At 40.6% G+C, this 19,488-nt stretch overlaps 1 protein-coding gene across 3 annotated transcripts in view; it reads left to right on the forward strand.

Annotated features, from left to right (window-relative positions):
- FRMD3 (FERM domain containing 3) overlaps positions 1-19,488 on the forward strand; it is a 297,724-nt gene that overhangs the window by 11,654 nt on the left and 266,582 nt on the right. Inside the window, exon 1 of one of the 3 annotated variants that reach the window (XM_064361621.1) lies at positions 684-983. The exons of the other annotated variants lie outside the window; for them this stretch is intronic. Coding sequence (XP_064217691.1) covers positions 936-983 — 48 coding nt within the window. The 5' untranslated portion in view covers positions 684-935. Of the gene's footprint in view, positions 1-683; positions 984-19,488 lie in introns of those variants that run through there. 3 annotated transcript variants of the gene reach the window in all.

Genomic DNA, 19,488 nt, shown 5'->3' on the forward strand with positions numbered 1-19,488 from the left:
AGTCAGACGTTAGTGGAATTTACCTTTCTCCTAATAATATTTTTAAGCTCCTCGAGTGGGGGTGGGTCTGTTCCTTTTTGGCCTTTATCTCCCTCAATTATGTATTTCTGGTGCATATCTTTCAGTAGATATTCAATGAATATGGGTAAGTGAGTGAATGAATCAAGAAATCCATCCTGGTGTGCCTGTCACAGGTGTAAAGAAGTGCTGATTGGACACTGTTGCTGGGCACGGAATGATTCCGTTTCACTATTTGTTCCAACCAAATCAAGAGATTGCTTTTTGAAACAGCATTTCCCATGGCAAATCTGATGAAGTGTCGCATGTCCAGGAGAGCACATGGAGCTGGGGTTAGTGACAGCCTTCTTGTCCCTCTGGGTCATGCTTTCCACTCTTGCTTTCCTGTACCCTGGAATCCTGGTGGTATTTCTGAAAAGCTCTGGCAATATCTTGGCACAAACAAGTCATTGTGTATAAGCCAGCAGTGCCTGGAAGCCCCTGGAGGCATAGGGGCCCAGCTGTCCTTACTTGCAGAAGTGACTCTGAGGGACAATGACCCTGGATGTCAGGGCAAAATGCATTCCAGCTGTAACTTAAGCTCTGGAGCTGAGCTGTTGGGTATGTCAATTTTCTCTGAAGGTGCAGAATGGAAAAGAGAGGACCACTTTAGAAAAAAAAAGAAGAAGCTTATCCTAAAAAGGAAGAGCATTTGTATTGATGGAGTAGTTATGTTTTTGAAAAGTAAATTAAAGTTTTTTGAAACTATGTCAATCCTATTCAATAAACATTTGTTAAATATCTTCTATATTCCTAGCACAGAGCTGAGAAGTGGAGATACAAAAGAAAACAAAATCAGCCATCAAGAGGCTCACAGTCAGTTGGGGGAAGAGAGAATAGTGATGCGAGGATAGAACGACAGATGTAGAGACAGGTAAATGCAGGTGGAGGACCAGGAGCAGGCACCAAATCAGGCTGGAGCATCAGTAAGTATCTCTGGTCTAGGTGAATCTTGATTAATAATTGAAGGACAAGTGGAGGTAAACTCTACTAGAAGAAGGAAAAGGGCATTACAAGCAAAATGATCTCTTGCTTGCTTGGTGTAAAACCCTAGGCATGAAACAGGTTGACTGAATGTGGGAGTTAAGGAAAGGAGAATCTGGGATGAGTTCCACATGGTTAGTTTCAGTGACTGGGTAATGGCAATGCCATTCCAGGAGAGACAGGCCTGGTCACATAATTTGTGTGGTTTTGTGCAAAATGAAAATGTAAAGTTCTTTGTTAAAAAATTATTAATAATTTCAAAGTGGTAATAGCAGACCATTAAGCCAAGTACAGGGCCCTTCTAGGCACGGGTCTCTGAGCAAATGTGCAAGTCACACACCTGACACTTTCTCAGAAGCTGACACTGAAGAGATAGACTAGAGGAGAAGCAGGTTGGGGGAAGAGAGAATGAGTTCCATTTTGGGTATGTTGATTTTGAAGTGCCTGTAGGGCATCTGAGTGGCGAATTCTCAATAGACGGTTGGATATAAGAGATGAAAGTTACCAGAGCTGCAGGTCTGACATAGAGAGACAAGTAAGGGAGTGGTCAATGTCCTTGCAAGTGGTGGCAGAAACCATGTGGTATGAACAAAACCACCATGACAGGTCTTCCTTTTTTGTCTGTATTTCTGCTTGGGACATGCTTGTAGATCAAATCAATGAATTGTGAGCTCTGAAATTTTTTCCAATAGTACTTAAACATTTTTCCTTTGTTAGGCAGCTCTGATCTGAACCAGAGCTGGTCTCTATTTTCTTCTACAAATGGGGCAGCCAAACCAGGGTTGTCAGTGGAAAAGCATTTTTCTGTTCTTAATTAATTTTCATGTCCTGGCTTAGACTTCCAAATGAAAAAGACCTTGCTTGGTTTTTAAGTTTCTGAGTTTCAAAACATACAATTTTCTTTCTAGGGAAGTTGCCCTTTGAGACAGTGTCATGAGCATTAAGTAGATAATACATTTTAAAATCCTATCGACATGCTACAAAATTAAACATGTTATATGAGGAGCAGCTTTGCAGGTTCTGCAGCAATAATTTACCTTTATTTAATATTTATTTATATCTCAGATATCTCTTCTGGCAAATTTTGTTTTGTATGTAGTTTTCAGGGGGTTATTGTGAATATTAATTAAAATTAATTCAAGTTCTATAAAATCTAATATTAATAATGCAATGACCTGAATCTTAGATGTGCAATAGAGTTTTATCTGAATATATGTATGTATTATGCTAACATTTGAAATATGATTATTCTGTAGCAGGGGAAAGCAATTAACATGTTAACAGATCAGGGTTTGCCTTATAATCTCTCACCTTGGAAATACAATTTGTTGCTTTAAAACTCTGGTCCTTGATGCTAAACATTTATCTGGAAAGTCAAGATTAACTGAACCAAGGGCTTTACACATAAACTGAAAATTCAAACACAGTATTATCTACTAAATGAATATCATGATAAAATCAAGCGGTCTTTAAAAAATAAGTAACTAGTTAGCCTTATTAATAGAAGAGAGGACAAACACCTAATTAACTAGTTGACTAATAATTCTTCCTTGATGTTTCTAGCTAATGTTTTTTTTTTTGGCTGGTCTGTACTCATATTACTGTCCATTGTTCTGAAGATAATAACGCTAGTCTTTGTCATCTGTAGCTTGTGTAGGTATTGTCTACAATGATATGAGATGTTGAGTATTTATTGGTTCTTTGTTTAGCAGCAACCTTTCTCTACACTTATAGTCCTCTTGATATCTTGAGTATAAGAATAATATGTATTAAATTGATTAAATTGAGATTGCTTTAAACAGAGATGTTATAGGATTTGTCCAATGTCTCATATTTAGCAAGATTAGGATGGGGTATTGTGTCTTGAGTTTTAGGTTTGCTCTTATTACACTCAATATTACCATTATTTTGTTTTTGAATGTTCTCAGTAGTCTAAATGATGTAATTCTTTTTCACTGACAATTTTTTTAATAGCTCAAGAGAAAAGCCATACACAGATCACACCTCTGGGTAGAAAAAGCACATTGATGTCTTAGAACTGTCATCCAAGGACACAGTTTAAATTCTTTCCCTGTCTACTTTCTTTTTGTAACCTGTGGCTGAATGTACATCCAAATAAAATTGCAATCAGTTTATGGTTATATCAGTATTTTGTCATCTAACATAGCTAGATAATTGAAAGCTACCTCCGTTTTCCTTTTACATGTTTGGCATGGTATAAATATTGCTTGTAGTTTGAAATTTCAAGTTAACTCCCCAGAAGTTGTAAAAAGGAAAAAAGGAATGGTGATGCTAATAAAATTTTCTATCTGTCCTTTAAGGTAATTTACCTTGTAGTTTTGAGATTGACTCTGGAAGTGAAAATCTAGCAATGCAGAGCATGGTATTTAGAGGACTTTTAGAAAAATAGGAAAACAATGTATTTTATTCTTATTATTCTTTGCTTAGGCACTAGCCACTGCCATGTCAGGCTCTCTTTCTTTTGAAGGCTCAGGTGGAAGAGTAATAAACGCTTCAGAGTAGGGATGGAAAATACACTTCAGGTTATTTTATGCCACCTGGAACCCCATCAAGGATAACTTCACCTCCTGTGTTCCTAAACCGCAGGGGAGAAGTATTTCTGCTGAGAGTCATCCTGACACAAGGGGGCACCTTGTATGAGACCTTTTGCCTCCAAGTTTGAAGACAGTTTTTCCACCATGTGTAGATGGCACCTTCTTCGTTCAGTGCTGATTAAAAGGAAAAAAAAAGGAGGAAAAGTTATGCAGTAATTCAAGGGCAGCTGTGAAGCCTGAGTTTGCAGTGCCAGCAGCAGTGTGGTAATTTGAGAATAGCAAATTAGAAGAACAAAGCAGATTTTAATCATATGCCACAGAGAGGAAGGTGGTTTAAGTTTGTCTCCAAATTGTACCTCCTTTAGAGAAAGGATAGCTTTTAATGCTATTATCCAATATATATGGTTAAATATTACTTCTTTCCTTTTGCCAGACTTTCTTTAGTGTGTTTACTGGGTAAGAAATGGCAGCCTACTCTCATAGTGTATTGAACAGTTGTTAAATATAAAACATTTTCTTGATGTTATGAGAAATGGAGATAGAGATAGAGAGAGATAGAGAGCAAAGATTGTTAGCTTCTAGTCTGAAGACAGAACTGAAAATTTAAGAAAATATCTTTATCTATCTATCCACCCAACTATCCATTAATTCATTCATCATTTATCTACTCTTCCACTCATCCACCAACTTACCCATCCACTCTACCACTCTTCCATCCATTCAGCCATCCATCCACCAAACAAACATTTATTGAGTACCTCTGTTGGGGACTGTTCTGAGTAGCAGAGATACAAAAAAAATGAATAGGTCCTTGTCAATCTAGTAGAAAAGACAGACACATAAACAGATTCAAAGCTGCACTATTATGATAGAAGAACACTATGACATTATTGGAGCTCATAAAGGGGCCAATAGTAGAACCAGAGTGTGGCTTGGGGGAAGGCATCACCTTTCTCTAATCTCTAGTGGCCCTCATCCAATGTTACTATTTTAAAAAAATATATTATTTGTGGTTTATTTCTTTCTCCTTATTTATTTTTATTGTGGTAAAAAATGTATATAATAGAATTTACCATATTAGCCATTTAAAAAATCTTTTTCTTCTGCGGTGCCTGTGCCTCATACAGTCCTGGGACAGGCACAGCTGCCTGCCGCCCAGCCGCCGAAGGCCCTTCTGTTCTGGACCTCACGAGCAGAGGATGAGCTTGGGGTGGGCAAAGCTCAAGGGGACACCATGTTAGCCATTTTTAAGTGTGCAGTTTAGTGGTATTAAGTAATTCACGTTGTGCAACTGTAATCACCTTCCGAAGTTACTGGAAAGATATTATAAAATAAGATATTCTTATAAAAAAGATATCATTTGAAATGGATCACTGATATTTTCTCACTCACATTTCAAGCGTGAATAAGAGCATCTTTAAAAACTTTGCTCTTTTTCTGGCAAATATCTCAGCCAAAATTGTACCTTGCTATAAAATGTGATTTCAAAACAAGTCCCACATCCCCTTCCTTGCTTCCTACTAGACGCTCACCCTTAGCGTGTCTCCTGTATAGATATGCTGGAGCAGCCACTGCGGGGCCTCCATCCAGCCTGGGAAGGGCCAAGAAGGTTTTCTGGAGTAGGTGATGCCTGAGATGAGCTTTAAGGGAAAAAGTAGACATTGTCTGGCTAATAAATGGGGAAGTGTGTTGAGAAAAGGTGCGGTTAGGGAAAGAGGGACATTCTAGCAAAGGTTGAGCAGAGAAGACAGCATTTATGGAAAACTGAAAGAAATGCATTATACTTTTAAACATCAAGAAAGAGTTTCTTACTGTGCAGTGGGGCGTTGGCATTATCTGCTCAGACTGTGCAGATGGTGAAGTGGAGGTCAGAGTCTAGAAAACAATGTTGGCTGCTGTTTATTAGGGAATAATTAAGAGAACTCCATTGAGTCATGGTTTGTGACTAGCTTGGCTCACACTTGGGCAAGACTCATTGGGTGTTTTGTTTCAGACTTTGAATACCTTAGCGCTTTTTGAAAAGCCCCACCCTGAGGGACATTGGTGTTTGCCAGTTCTTTTTTTTTTTTTATTGGAGAGGTGGTGACAGGGTCTCACTCTGTCACCTAGGCTAGAGGGCAGTGGTGCCATTATAGCTCACTGCAGCCTTGAATTCCTGGGCTCAAGTGATCCTGCTGCTTCAGTCTCATGGGTATTTGAGACTAAAAGTTCTGCCAGTATACCTGGCTAATTTTCTTTTTAACTTTTATTTGTAGAGAAGGGATTTTGCTATGTTGCCTAGGCTGAGTTTGCTGGTTCTTTAGTTAAGGTTTTAACTGTCTATATACTGTTGGGATGGTGATAGTTTCACAACTTGTGACCTTCAGTGATGAAGCAAGTCTTTAATTATAGACCAGGAAATTGGGAGACCTTTTCCTTTCTTTCTTTCTTTTCTTTCCTTTCTTCCTTCCTTCCTTCCTTCCTTCCTTTCTTTCCTTTCCTTTCCTTTTTCTTTCTTTCTTTCTTTCTTTTTCTTTCCTTCCTTCTTTCTTTTCTTTCTTTCTCTCTCTCTCTTTCTTTCTTTCTTTTCTTTTTTTCTTTTTCCCTTTCTTCCTATTTTTTTTTCTTTTTTGAGATAGAGTCTTGCTCTTGTCACCTGGGCTGGAGCACACTGGCGTGATCTCAGCTCACTGCAACCTCCGACTCCCAGGTTCAAGTGACTCTCCTGTCTCAGCCTCAGTACCATGCTGTTTTGGTTAACGTAGACTTGTAATATAGTTTGAAGTCAGGTAGCACGATGCCTCCAGCTTTGTTCTTTTTGCTTAGGATTGTCTTGGCTACGCAAGCTCTTTTTTGGTTCCATATGAAATTTAAAGTAGTTTTTTTCTAATTCTGTAAAGAAAGTCAATGGTAGCTTGATGGGAATAGCATTGAATCTATAAATTACTCTGGGTGTTATGGCCATTTTCAAGATCTTGATTCTTCCTAACCATGAACATGGAATGTTTTTCCATTTGTTTGTGTCCTCCCTTATTTCCTTGAGCAGTGGTTTGTAGTTCTCCTTGAAGAGGTTCTTCACATCCCTTGTAAGTTGTATTCTTAGGTATTTTATTCTCTTTGTAGCAATTGTGAAGAGGAGTTTGCTCATTATTTGGCTTTCTGTTTGTAGGAATGCTTGTGATTTTTGTACATTGATTTTGTATCCTGAGACTTTGCTGAAGTTGCTTATCAGCTTAAGGAGTTTTTGGGCTGAGATGATGGGGTTTTCTAAATATAACATCATGCCATCTGCAAACAGATAATTTGACTTCCTCTTTTCCAATTTGAATACCCTTTATTCCTTTCTTTTGCCTGATTGCCCTGGCCAGAACTTCTAATACTTTGTTGAATAGGAGTGGTGAGAGGGGGCATCCTTGTCTTGTGCTGGCTTTCAAAGGGAATGCTTCCAGCTTTTGCCCATTCAGTATGATATTGGCTGTGGGTTTGTCATAAATAGCTCTTATTATTTTGAGATACGTTCCATCAATACCTAGTTTATTGAGTGTTTTTAGCATGAAGGGTGTTGAATTTTATCTAAGGCCTTTTCTGCATCTATTGAGATAATCATGTGGTTTTTGTCACTGGTTCTGTTTATGGATTAATTACATTTATTGATTTGTGTATGTTGAACCAGCCTTGCTTCCCAGGGATGAAGCCAACTTGATCTTGGTGGATAAGCTTTTTAATGTGCTGCTGGATTTGGTTTGCTAGTATTTTATTGAGAATTTTTGCATCGATGTTCATCAGGGATATTGGTTTAAAATTTTCCTTTTTTTGTGTGTGTGTTTCTTCCAGGTTTTATTATCGGGATGATGCTGGCCTCATATAATGAGTTAGGTATGAATCCTTCTTTTTCTATTGCTTGGAATAGCATTAGGAGGAATGGTACCAGCTGCTCTTTGTACCTCTGGTAGAATTCAGTTGTGAATCCATCTGCCCTGGGCTTTTTTTGGTTGGTAGGCTATTAATTACTGCCTCAGTTTCAGAACGTGTTTCTGGTCTAATCAGGTATTTGACTTCTTCCAGGTTTAGTTTTGGGAGGGTGTATATGTCCAGCCACTTATTCATTTCTTCTAGATTTTCTAGTTTATTTGCATAGAGGTGTTTCTAGTGTTCTTTGATGGTAGTTTGTATTATTCGACAGTAGTTTGTATTTCTGTGGGATCAGTGGTGAGATCCCCTTCATCATTTTTTATTGTGTCTATTTGATTCTTCTCTCTTTTCTCCGTTATTAGTCTGGCTAGCAGTCTATCTATTTTGTTAGTCTTTTCAAACAACAAGTTCCTGGATTCATTGATTTTTTTGAAGGGATTTTTGTGTCTCTACCTCCTTTAGCTCTGCCAAGATCTTAGTTATTTCTTTTCTGCTGGCTTTTGAATTTGTTTGCTCTTGTTTCTCTAGTTCTTTTGTGATGTCAGGGCATCGATTTTAGATCTGTCCCACTTTCTCCTGTGGGCATTTGGTGCAATAATTTTTCCTCTAAACCCTGCTTTAGCTGTGTCCCAGAGATTTTGGTACATTGTGTCTTTGTCCCTTATTTCTGCCTCAATTTCATTATTTATCCAGTAGTCATTTAAGAGCAGAGTTAAGTTTCCATGTAGTTGGGCAGTTTGGTTGAGTTTCTTAATCCCGAGTTCTAATTTGATTACACTGTAGTCTGAGAGACTGTTATGATTGCCATTCTTCTGCATTTGCTGAAGAGTGTTTTACTTCCAATTATGTGGTCAATTTTAGAATAAGGGCTATTTGGTGCTGAGAAGAATGTATATTCTGTTGATTTGGGGTGGAGAGTTGTGTAGATGTCTATTAGGTCTGCTTGGTCCAGAGCTGAGTTCAAGTCCTGAATATCCTTGTTAATTTTCTGTCTTGTTGACCTGCGTAATATTGACAATGGGGTGTTAAAGTCTTCCAGTATTATTGTGTGGGAGTCTAAGTCTCTTTGTAGGTCTCTAAGAACTTGCTTTATGTATCTGGGTGCTCCTGTATTGGGTGCATATATATTTAGGATAGTTAGCTCTTCTTGTTGCATTGATGACTTCACCATTAGGTAATGCCCTTCTTTGTCTTTTTTGATCTTTGTTGTTTTAAAGTCTGTTTTTATCAGAGACAAGGATTGCAACCTCTGCTTTTTTGCTTTCCATTTACTTGGTAAATATTCCTCTATCCCTTTATTTTGAGCCTATGTGTGTCTTTGCACATGAGATGGGTCTCCTGAATACAGCACACCAATGAGTCTTGATTCTTTATCCAATTTGCCAGTCTGTGTCTTTTAATTGGGTCATTTAGCCCATTTACATTTAAGGTTAATGTGAATTTGATCCTGTCATTATGATGCTACCTGGTTATTTTGCCCATTGGTCAATGCAATTTCTTCATAGTGATGATGGTCTTTACATTTTAGTTTTTCTTTGCAGTGGCTGGTACTGGTTGTTGTTTTGCATATTTAGTGCTTCCTTCAGGAACTCTTGTAAGGCAAGCCTGGTGGTGACAGAATCCCTTAGCATTTGCTTATCTGTAAAGGATTTTATTTGTTTTTCGCTTATGAAGCTTAGTTTGGCTGGATATGTGATTCTGGGCTGAAATTCTTTTCTTTAAGAACGTTGAATATTGGCCCCCACTCTCTTCTGGCCTGTAGGGTTTCTGCAGAGAGATCTGTTGTTAGTCTGATAAGCTTCCCTTCATGGGTAACCCGACCTTTCTCTCTGGCTGCCCTTAACATATTTTTCTTCATTTTAACCTTGGTGAATCTGAAAATTATGTGTCTTGGTGTTGCTCTTCTCAAGGAGTATCTTTGTGATGTTCTCTGTATTTCCTGAATTTGAATGTTTGCCTGTCTTGCTAGGTTGGGGAAGTTCTCCTGGATAATATCTTGAAGTGCATTTTCCAACTTGGTTCTGTTCTCCCCTTCACTTTCAGGTATGCCAATCAAACGTAGGTTTGGTCTTTTCACATAGTCCCATATTTCTTGGAGGCTTTGTTGGTTCCTTTTTATTCTTTTTTCTCTAATCTTGTCTTCACACTTTATTTCATTAAGTTGATCTTCAATCTCTGATATCCCTTCTTCTGCTTGATTAATTTAGCTATTGATACTTGTGTATGCTTCATGAAGTTCTTGTGCCATGTTTCTCAACTCCATCAGGTCATTTATGTTCTTCTCTAAACTGGTTATTCTAGTTAGCAGTTCCTCTAACCTTTTCTCAAGGTTCTTAGCTTCCTTGCGTTGGGTTAGAACATGCTCCTTTAGCTTGGAGGAGCTTGTTATTACCCACCTTCTGAAGCCTACTTCTGTCAATTCAGCAAATTGATTCTCTGTCCTGTTTTGCTCCCTTGCTGGTGAGGAGTTGTGATCCTTTGAAGGAGAAGAGGTATTCTTGTTTTTGGAACTTTTAGCCTTTTTGCTCTGTTTCTTCTTATCTTCGTGGATTTATCTACCTTTGGTTTTTACTGTTGGTGACTTTTGGATGGAGTTTTTGCATGGTCGTCCTTTTTGTTGATGTTGATGCTATTCCTTTCTGTTTGTTAGTTTTCCTTCTAACACTCAGGCCCCTCTTCTGCAGGTCTGCTCAAATTTGCTGGAGGTCCACTCCAGACCCTGTTTGCCTGGGTATCACCACTGGAGGCTGCAGAACAGCAAAGATTGCTGTTTACTCCTTCCTCTGGAAGCTTCGTCCTAGAGGGGCACCTGCCAGATGCCAGCCAGAACTCTCCTGTATGACATGTCTGTCAAATCCTACTGGGAAGTGTGTCCCAGTCATGAGGCACAGAGGTCAGGGACCCACTTGAGGAGGCAGTCTGTGCCTTAACAGAGCTTGAGCACTGTACTGGGGGATCCGCTGCTCTCTTCAGAGCTGCCAGGCAGGAATGTTTAAGTCTGCTGAAGCTGCGCCCACAGCCACCCCATCCCCCAGGTGCTCTGTCTCAGGGAGATGGGCGTTTTATCTATAAGCCCCTGAGTGGGACTGTTGCCTTTCTTTCAGAGATGCCCTGCCCAGAGAGGAGAATCTAGAGAAGCAGTCTGGCTACAGCAGCTTTGTGGTGCTGTGGTGGGTTCCTCCCGGTCTAAACTTCCTGGAGTCTTTGTTTATACCGTGAGGGAAAAATCGCTTACTCAAACCTCAGTAATAGCAGATGCCCCTCCCCCCACCAAGCTGGACCCTCTCAGGTTGACTTTAGACTGCTCTGCTGGCAGTGAGAATTTCAAGCCAGTGGATCTTGGCTTGCTGGGCTCCATGGGGGTGGGATCCACTGAACTAGACCACTTGGCTCCCTGGCTTCAGCCCCCTTTCCAGGTAAGTGAACAGTTCTGTTTTGCTGAAATTCCAGGCACCACTGGGGTACAAAAAAAAAAACTCCTGCAGCTAGCTCCATGCTTGCCCAAACGGCCACCCAGTTTTGTGCTTGAAACCCAGGGCCCTTGTGGTAGGCACTCAAGGGAATCTCCTGGTCCGTGGGTTGTGAAGACTGTGGGAAAAGCATAGTATCTGGGCCAGAATGTACTGTTCCTCATGGCACAGTCCTTCATGGCTTCCCTTGGCTAGGGGAGGGAGTTCCCTGACCCCTTGCACTTCCCAGGTATGGTGACGCCCCACCCTGCCTCTACTCACCTCTGTGGGCTGCACCCACTGTCTAACCAGTCCCAATGAGATGAACCAGGCAGCTCAGTTGGAAATGCAGAAATCACCTGCCTTCTGCATTTATTTGCTGGGAGCTGCAGACCAGAGCTGTTCCTATTTGGCCATCTTGCCTGAGAATGGCATTTTCATATTTCTTTCTACTTCATTATAAGGCATTATTATATGACTTTTGTTAATATTGTGATGTTTTCTCTTTGTATCAAGAAATAGGGGCCGGGCACGGTGGCTCACGCCTGTAATCCCAGCACTTTGGGAGGCTGAGGCGGGTGGATCACGAGGTCAAGAGATCGAGACCATCCTGGTCAACATGGTGAAACCCCGTCTCTACTAAAAATACAAAAAATTAGCTGAGCATGGTGGTGCATGCCTGTAATCCCAGCTATTCGGGAGACTGAGGCAGGAGAATTGCCTGAACCCAGGAGGCGGAGGTTGCGGTGAGCTGAGATCGCGCCATTGCACTCCAGCCTGGGTAACAAGAGCAAAACTCCGTCTCAAAAAAGAAAAGAAATAAAGGACATATAATGATTAAGCAAAAGAAAATGAACTCTTTGAACTTGTAATTATTGATAAGTTAATGATACCTCTCAATTAGCAGTTTCTGTCATTTATTTTGAAGATAAAATCTTTCCCTTTGATAATAATCATTAAAGCACCTAAAAATCAAATAATACAAAAGATTATCCAATGAAAATTAAATCATCTTGCTACATCTGACCCTAGACATGCCCTTCAGAGGTTAATATTCTCTGCAGATATTTTGGGTGCAACCTTCCAGAATTTCCTTTTTCCTTCCAGAAAACAATATTGGCTACCAGTTAGTAGCAAATAATGCTAACTCCATTGAGGTCTAGTTTGTGTGGCCAAATGACCTGAAGAAATGCTTTGTAGTGCTAGGTTGGCTCACACTTGCAGAGCGGGAGGTAAGATCCATTGGGTTTTTTCCTCAGGCTCTGAATGCCTCTATGAATGTGGGAGCCCACTTGATATTTATGTTTCTCTAAGCACCCTTATTCTCTCCAGTGGGCTTGTATTTGCAACAGATGGTTGATAGTCACTCCTGGTTTTGGGGGAGTGTCTTTACTGTTTCTTTCATTGTGTTATTTTCTTTCCCTGCTTTGCAGTGTGACTGCAAATCCATGAAGAAACTTCTGTGTGCTCCCCTTTCTCTGCTCACTTCTGTGTCTTGCAGACTTAGAATGTCTTCAAAGTGGACCTTTCCTCCCAAGGGCCCTGTTTAAAATTCCACCGTCTCAGTGATGTGTGAAGAACAGTCAGAGATGCTGAAAGACATGTGAAGTGTGAGAATCCTTTCAATAGTGACTTTCTCAGATCCCAGGGGACTCTAGAGAGTCGGGGGTAAGGGAAAAGGAGTGCTGGCCTTCAAGAAGAGGTGAGCAGAGGGGAAGGGCTGGAGATTTGTTTGCTCAGGTGGTACGTGAGCATGACATGCAGCCGAGGGTATATGCTACCACAGTAGTCCCTGCTGTCATTTCTGCCGATGAGTTTAGAAAGGTTCTGCGATAAGTAATTGATCGGCCAGTAAGCATTTACTAAACCATCAAAGTTTTAATACCCCAAGACACCCACTATGTGAGTCTTCTCTCTAAAGTGATACTCGCAGCCACCCTCCACCACATTACTGTCTGTCACTTTTTATGACTATTTATTAACTTGTTCATTTCTTGTGTGCCTGTTTGTTGTTGGTCTTCCCCACAGACTGACAGCTCCATGAAGGCAGGGATGTTCCTGCATCCCAGGAACATCCTCAGTGCCTGGAACACTGTGGGGGCTTAATAAAAATATTGGTTAGCTGAAAAAATAAATAAATGAGCACACTTTATCAAATCATCATAATAGCAGCAATCTGTTGAGCGCTTAGTATGTGCCAATCCCTGTGCTAAACACATTTCATCTCATTTAATCCTCAAAAGCAGTCATAGGAAATGGGAACTGATGTCCCTATTTTACAGGTGTGGAAAATGAGCACCAGAACTGTTGAGTGCCCTGTCTTCAGTCACACAGCCAGTAAGTGGTAGGCTGAGATTTGAACCTGAGTCTGTCCAAGATCTTGAAATTTAACATATTAAGGTATAATTTCTAGAGCTGCCAATCTGAACAGTCACTTCAGAAAGGGGCCCTGCCAAAGAAGCAGGTTTCTGCCTTCCAGGTGAGTTGCCGGACGGTTGGGAGCAAACCAGCCACCACCTGCTCCTCTGGCTTTTAGCTGGGGACACCCCCACAACCCCGTCAACATGGTTCTGGGAGGGGTTCCTCCCTGACATGGGCCTCTGGTATTTTGAGCAGTTGTGAATGATTTACGTGTCGTGGCAGACATGCTTCCTTGTATTGAATTCTAACTGAAAATTGAAATGAAAGCCAAGAGGTACAGAGCTACTTCTTTATTTATTTACTTTCTGTTAATGAATGGGGGAGAAAAAACAACCCTGAAGCCATCAGCCAGATACTTCACCTTTTTGGCACTCTTTCTTGGCTCTCCAAATGGCACCTTGGTGCTTGTGAGTATTTTTATTTTTATGATATCATATTTTGCAAAATACCTGAGAGCCATTTTCAACACTCTGGGTACCCAGAGAGCACTCAGTTTGATCCATTTTCCTACCAGGAAGGCTTAAGTGGAGAGAAAGGAGAGGCCTAACAAGCACCCCGGGCTGAACTAACTCCCTCCTTCTCAGCCTCCCTCCTTCTCTGGGTCCTCTCTGAGCTTCACTGCTTTCTCTCTGGCTGTTAGGCTACTGGGGAAATCAGCAGAAACTATTATTGTGAATGTATACAGCACATTATATTTTGTAAAATGACTCAGGTTCTGTTTATTAGTCATTTCATTTCCTAAGTAAGTCACTAAATAGGGAAGGAGAACCTGGTAACGTCCACCAGGCTTAGCATGAGTTAGCCCTGGCCAGGGAAATACTTCTAAAAGGGACCAAGTGTCTCTTCTTAAAGAAGGTTGGTGCTGTTGGGAGTCTGTGAGTGGGATCCTCCCACATCCCTTTTTTTGAACAGCTTTATTGGGATCTAATACATGTAACGTACAATTTTTCACCTAAAGTGTATAATTCAGTGGTGGTTAGTATATTCACAGAATTGTGTGTCCATCAACATAGTCAATTTTGGGACATTTTATCCTTCCAGAAGGAAAGCCGTATCTCTTAATTGTCACTCCCTCCACCCTGTGCATTTCCCCCAGTCCTAGGGGGGAATTTACCTTACATTACTGTAGATTTGTTTTTCTTGGATACTTCATAGAAACAGAATCTTACAATATGTGGTCTTTGTGACTGGCTTCTTGCATTTTGCATAGGGATTTCAGAGTTCACTCATGTTTAGTATTTATCAGTATTTCATTTCTTTTTACTACCAAATACTATTTCGTTGTGTGGACATACTACATTGGTTGATGAATTTTGAGTGTTTCTACTTTTTAACTGCTGTGAATAGTGCTGCTATGAGTATTGTGTATGGGTTTTTATGTGGACATATGCTTTCATTTACCTAGCTAAGAGGGGAATTGCTGGGGCATGTGGTAACTCTATGTTTAGCTTCTTAAGGAACTGCCAGATTGCTTTCTAAAGCAGCTGCACAATGTTACCTTACCCGCTGGCCATGCATACGGATCCTGACGTTTCCACATCCCCATCAGTAACACTGATCTGACTTTTTGAGTGTAGTCATCCTAGTGGGTTTTGCTGGTAAAGTGGATTGGCATTGTGGTTTGGATTTGCCTTTCTCTGATAACTTCCATCTGCATCTTGACTATACATTTTTTCTTTAGGTAGCTGGGAGGTCTTTTGGGGGTTAACATTTGAACCAGTGAGAAGACTCTCTGGAGCCCTCCTCTTCCTGGGTTGTCTTGAGACTATGGGGCATCCTTCATTCTTGAACCTCTCTCATCTGTGGGGCTGGGGGACACTGTGACCAAACCACTGCCACAAACTTCACACCTTCAGAGTTGGTTTCTTGCTTTCCAGTGGCCATTTTTAATTATTATACAATCCTTATGAAAAATGAAGATTTAAAGCAAATTGCTTTTGAAAGTCAGTTACAGATGTCATCCTCTGTTATATTTGCAACCTAAGTCACAAAAGTTTCTAAGGTCACTAGTTTTTTTTTTTTTTTTTTTTTTTTTTTTTTTTTTTTTGAGGCGGAGTTTCGCTCGTTACCCAGGCTGGAGTGCAATGGCGCGATCTCGGCTCACCGCAACCTCCGCCTCCTGGGTTCAGGCAATTCTCCTGCCTCAGCCTCCTGAGTAGCTGGGATTACAGGCACGCGCCACCATGCCCAGCTAATTTTTTGTATTAGTAGAGACGGGGTTTCACCATGTTGACCAGGACGGTCTCGATCTCTTGACCTCGTGATCCACCCGTCTCGGCCTCCCAAAGTGCTGGGATAACAGGCTTTAGTTTTTTTTTTTTTTTTTTTTTTTAAGACACTGTACACCAAGCCCACAGCACAGAGAATGTGTTTTCCACCTTTTCTAGGATCTCAAAGAATGAGTAGAGCCCGATCTTTGGAACTTTCTCTCTCTCTGTGTATGTGTGTGTGTGTTTTAATTAAATTCTATTTTGAGATAATTGTAGATTCACATGCAGTTGTAAGAAGCAATGCTGAGAGATCCCATCCCTGGAACTGTTTTGTTGTGGAAGAAAATAAAGACTTACTGAGGACTGGAAAATAACTCTGGAAGTGTGCCAGAAATCCAAACTATTTCTGTTGCCATCAGCTCCCTGCTTTTTCCCAGGTTAAAGGAACACAGGATCAAACAATCAAACGAGCTGCTCCTGGGGAGTGGCTCCTTATTGACAGCAGCTGTTCAGCTTTACAATTTATTTCAGCTTAAAGTATTCAAACCTAACAACGCTACCCCTTCTCTTCCTTCCCCTCTTGCTAAATTGCATCTTTTTTGCTATGACTACTGCTGCTGCTGCTGCTATTTCATTGGACTTGAAAGAAATTGAGCCTGCCAAGGATCTCGTTTGAATTTAAACCTAACCCATATTGAACAAAAGTATTCTAAATAAGGCAAATAATGTAAATGAACTAAAGATTGTAATATGCGTCAGTGTAGCACCTGGCATATCACCTGAGTTGGTGCTCTCATCAATTCAACACACAATTGACTGAGTATCGGCTCTGTGTTAGGCAATGCTCGAGGTGCTAGGGATAGAGCTAGGGAACAAAACACACAGAAGTCCCGGTCTTCATGGAGTTTACATTCTCCTGAGGGGAGGCAAAAAACAGGTAAAATATAAAGTATGTCTGTCGTTGGTAAATACTTTGAATAAAAGTTGGGGAGGAGGCAAGAAGGGGCGGAGGAGGGAAAGGGAGTGGGGATGATTCCAGCTTTAAATGAGGTGGTCAAGGAAGACTTCCCTGGAATGGGACGTTAGAGCAGGGGTTGGCAAGCTTTTTCTGTAAAAGACCAGATAGTACACATTTTAGACTTGGCCAGCCAGTTACTCAAATTCATGTAGTGCAAAAGCAGCTGCAGACAGTGCATAAAGGAACAAGTGTGGCTGTATGCCTGTAAAACGTGATTTGTAGAAATAGGTGAAGGCTGGGTTTGGGCACGTGCTGCAGTTTGTCATTCCCTGCATTAGAATAAAATTGCAAGGGAGGTGAGACGCCAGACACAGTGTTGTCTGCCGGGGCGAGGGCAGGGAGAGCATTACAAGAGAAGAGACAGCCAGTGCAAAGGACCTGAGCTGGCTTTGTGGCTGGCTTCTTGAAGAACAGGAAGAGAGTCAAGCATTGAACAAGCAGAGTAGAAGGAGATAAGGTCAGAGAGATGATTGGGTATAATTCTACAGGAGTTTGTAGGCCAGTGTGAACTCACAAACCCTTTGTTAACAATAGTCAAAAGAAAAATTTATGAACTACTTTTTTGCTAAACAGTTGAAGTAGGATGTGCATACAGAAAAGTATGCAAAGTTGTAAGTGTGCGGCATGATACGTTTTTATAGAGTGCACATTCTCGATTACAGCACCCAGATCCAGGAACACAGCATGGCTAGCACCTGGGAAGCCCCTGCTGTGCCTCCTCACAGGCACCACTTCCTGAGAGTAACCACTGTCTTGGCTTCTGACATCATAGGTTAGTGCTTCCTGTTGTTGAATATAATTTTATGTAAAAGGCATTGGGCAATATATGCCCTTTTGTGTTCTTGCATTTGGCTTCTCGTGTTCGGCATTATGTTGATGAGATTCCTCCTGATTGCTTGTAGTCGTGATTCTTTAATTCTCACTGATGTATGGGAGTAGATTCTCAAAATGCAGTCAGGCACCAGACTGCGTATAGGATGCTGTAACATTGTAGCTCAATGTGTTACTCACATAGTGTTAAACCTATTGAACTGCCAGTCATACAAAAGGTAGCACATACAATTATGTACAGCACATAATACTTGATAATGATAATAAATGACTATGTTACTGGTTTATGTATTTAATATAAATACATATACTATAATATACTATACTTGTTATTTTGGAGTGTACTCATTTCTACTTATATAAAAAATGTTAACTGTAAAACAGTCCCTGGGATGCCCTTCAGGAAGTATTCCAGAAAAATTTTTTTTTTTTTTTTGAGACAGAGGTTTGCCTTGTTGCCCAGGCTGGAGTGCAGTGGTGTGATCTCTGCTCGCTGCAAATTCTGCCTCCCAGGTTCAAGCAGTTCTCCTGTCTCAGCCTGCTGAGTAGCTGGGATTACAGGTGTGTGCCACCATGCCCAACTAATTTTTGTACTTTTAGTAGAGATGTGGTTTCACCATATTGGCCAGGCTGGTCTTGAGCTCCTGACCTCAAGTGATCTGCTCGCCTTGGCCTCCCAAAGTGCTGGGATTACAGGCGTGAGCGACTGTGCCCAGCAGATATATCGATATATTGTTATCATAGGGTGTGTTATTGCCTTGGAAGGCCTTTCAGTGGGACAAGATATGGAGGTGGAAGATCAGTGATACTGATGATCTTGACCCTGTGTAGGCCTAGGATAATGAATCTGTGTCTTAGATTTTAATAAAAAAGTTAAAAAATATAACAAAGTTTATAGAATAAGGACATAAAGAAAATATTTTTGTGCAGCTGTACAATGTGTTTTTGTTTTAAGCTAAGTATTATTAATGAAAGTCAAAAAGTTAAAAAATTAAAAAGCTTATAAAGTAAAAATGTTCCAGTAAGCTAAGGTTAATTTACTGTTGAAGAAAGAAAATTTAAAAATTAATTTAGCATAGCCTAAGTGTACAGTGTTTATAAAGTCTACAGTGGGGTATAGTAATGTCCTAGGTCTTCACATCCATCCATTACTCACTCATCCAGAGCAATTTTAAGTCCATTTTTCCTGTACCTTTTCTATGTTTAGATACACAAATGCTTCCCATTATGTTATAATTGCCTACACTTTTCCATACAGTCACATGCTATACAGATCTGTAGCCCAGGAGCAATAGACTCTACCACTTAGCCTAGGTGTGTAGTAGGCTGTACCAGCTAGGTTTGTACAACAAAGAAATTGCCTAACAACGTATTTCTCAGAATGTAATCCCCTTGATAAATGACACATAACTGTATCTCATTATTTAGTTTCTTTAAAACGTTTTTGATAGACATTTAGTTTGCTTCTAGTTTGGGCTATTACAAACTGCTTTGCTAGCTTTAACTTTTTTTAAAAAAATAATAAACTCTCAAATGTACAGTGCCAGCCATAGTTAGAGGCTTTGGGAATTTCTGAAAAATAACTGCAAATGTGTGAGAACAACTGACTCATTCAAGGATGAAGTTATTGACTCTTCCTACTGCAGCTCAAGAGTTCAGAGCTGACCAGTGCAGCTGACCAGCTGTGTGGTGGGCATTCATGGGGAGTTGGTGCAGTTTACACAAGTCATTGTTGGGGGGGTTCCATCTTCCTCTTTGCATTCCAGAAAGATGCTTGTCTGTCAGTTCCAGAATGAAGCTCCTAGGTGGAGGGGCCTCTGGACTCTCAAGAGCCCTTCTGCAGCCACGATCTCCGGGATGATGGAGGATCTTCATTCTTCAAATCTGTAAACATGCGATGCAGCAAAATATGCTAAGGCCGCAGCACTTTCTTCCCTCATCCTAGAAGGGAACTTAATTATTTAGGCAGCTCAAGATGGAATCTACCTATAGAAGGGAAAATTGTGTTTGTGAATGTTCTTCAAAGTGCTCAGGCAGCACCATGAGCAGGTGACTTTTTGATGATTTTGAAG

This window comes from Aotus nancymaae, unplaced genomic scaffold (genome assembly GCF_030222135.1).
Source record: "Aotus nancymaae isolate 86718 unplaced genomic scaffold, 86718_ANA_hifiasm-v0.15.2.pri h1tg000041l, whole genome shotgun sequence".
NCBI lineage: Eukaryota > Metazoa > Chordata > Mammalia > Primates > Aotidae > Aotus > Aotus nancymaae.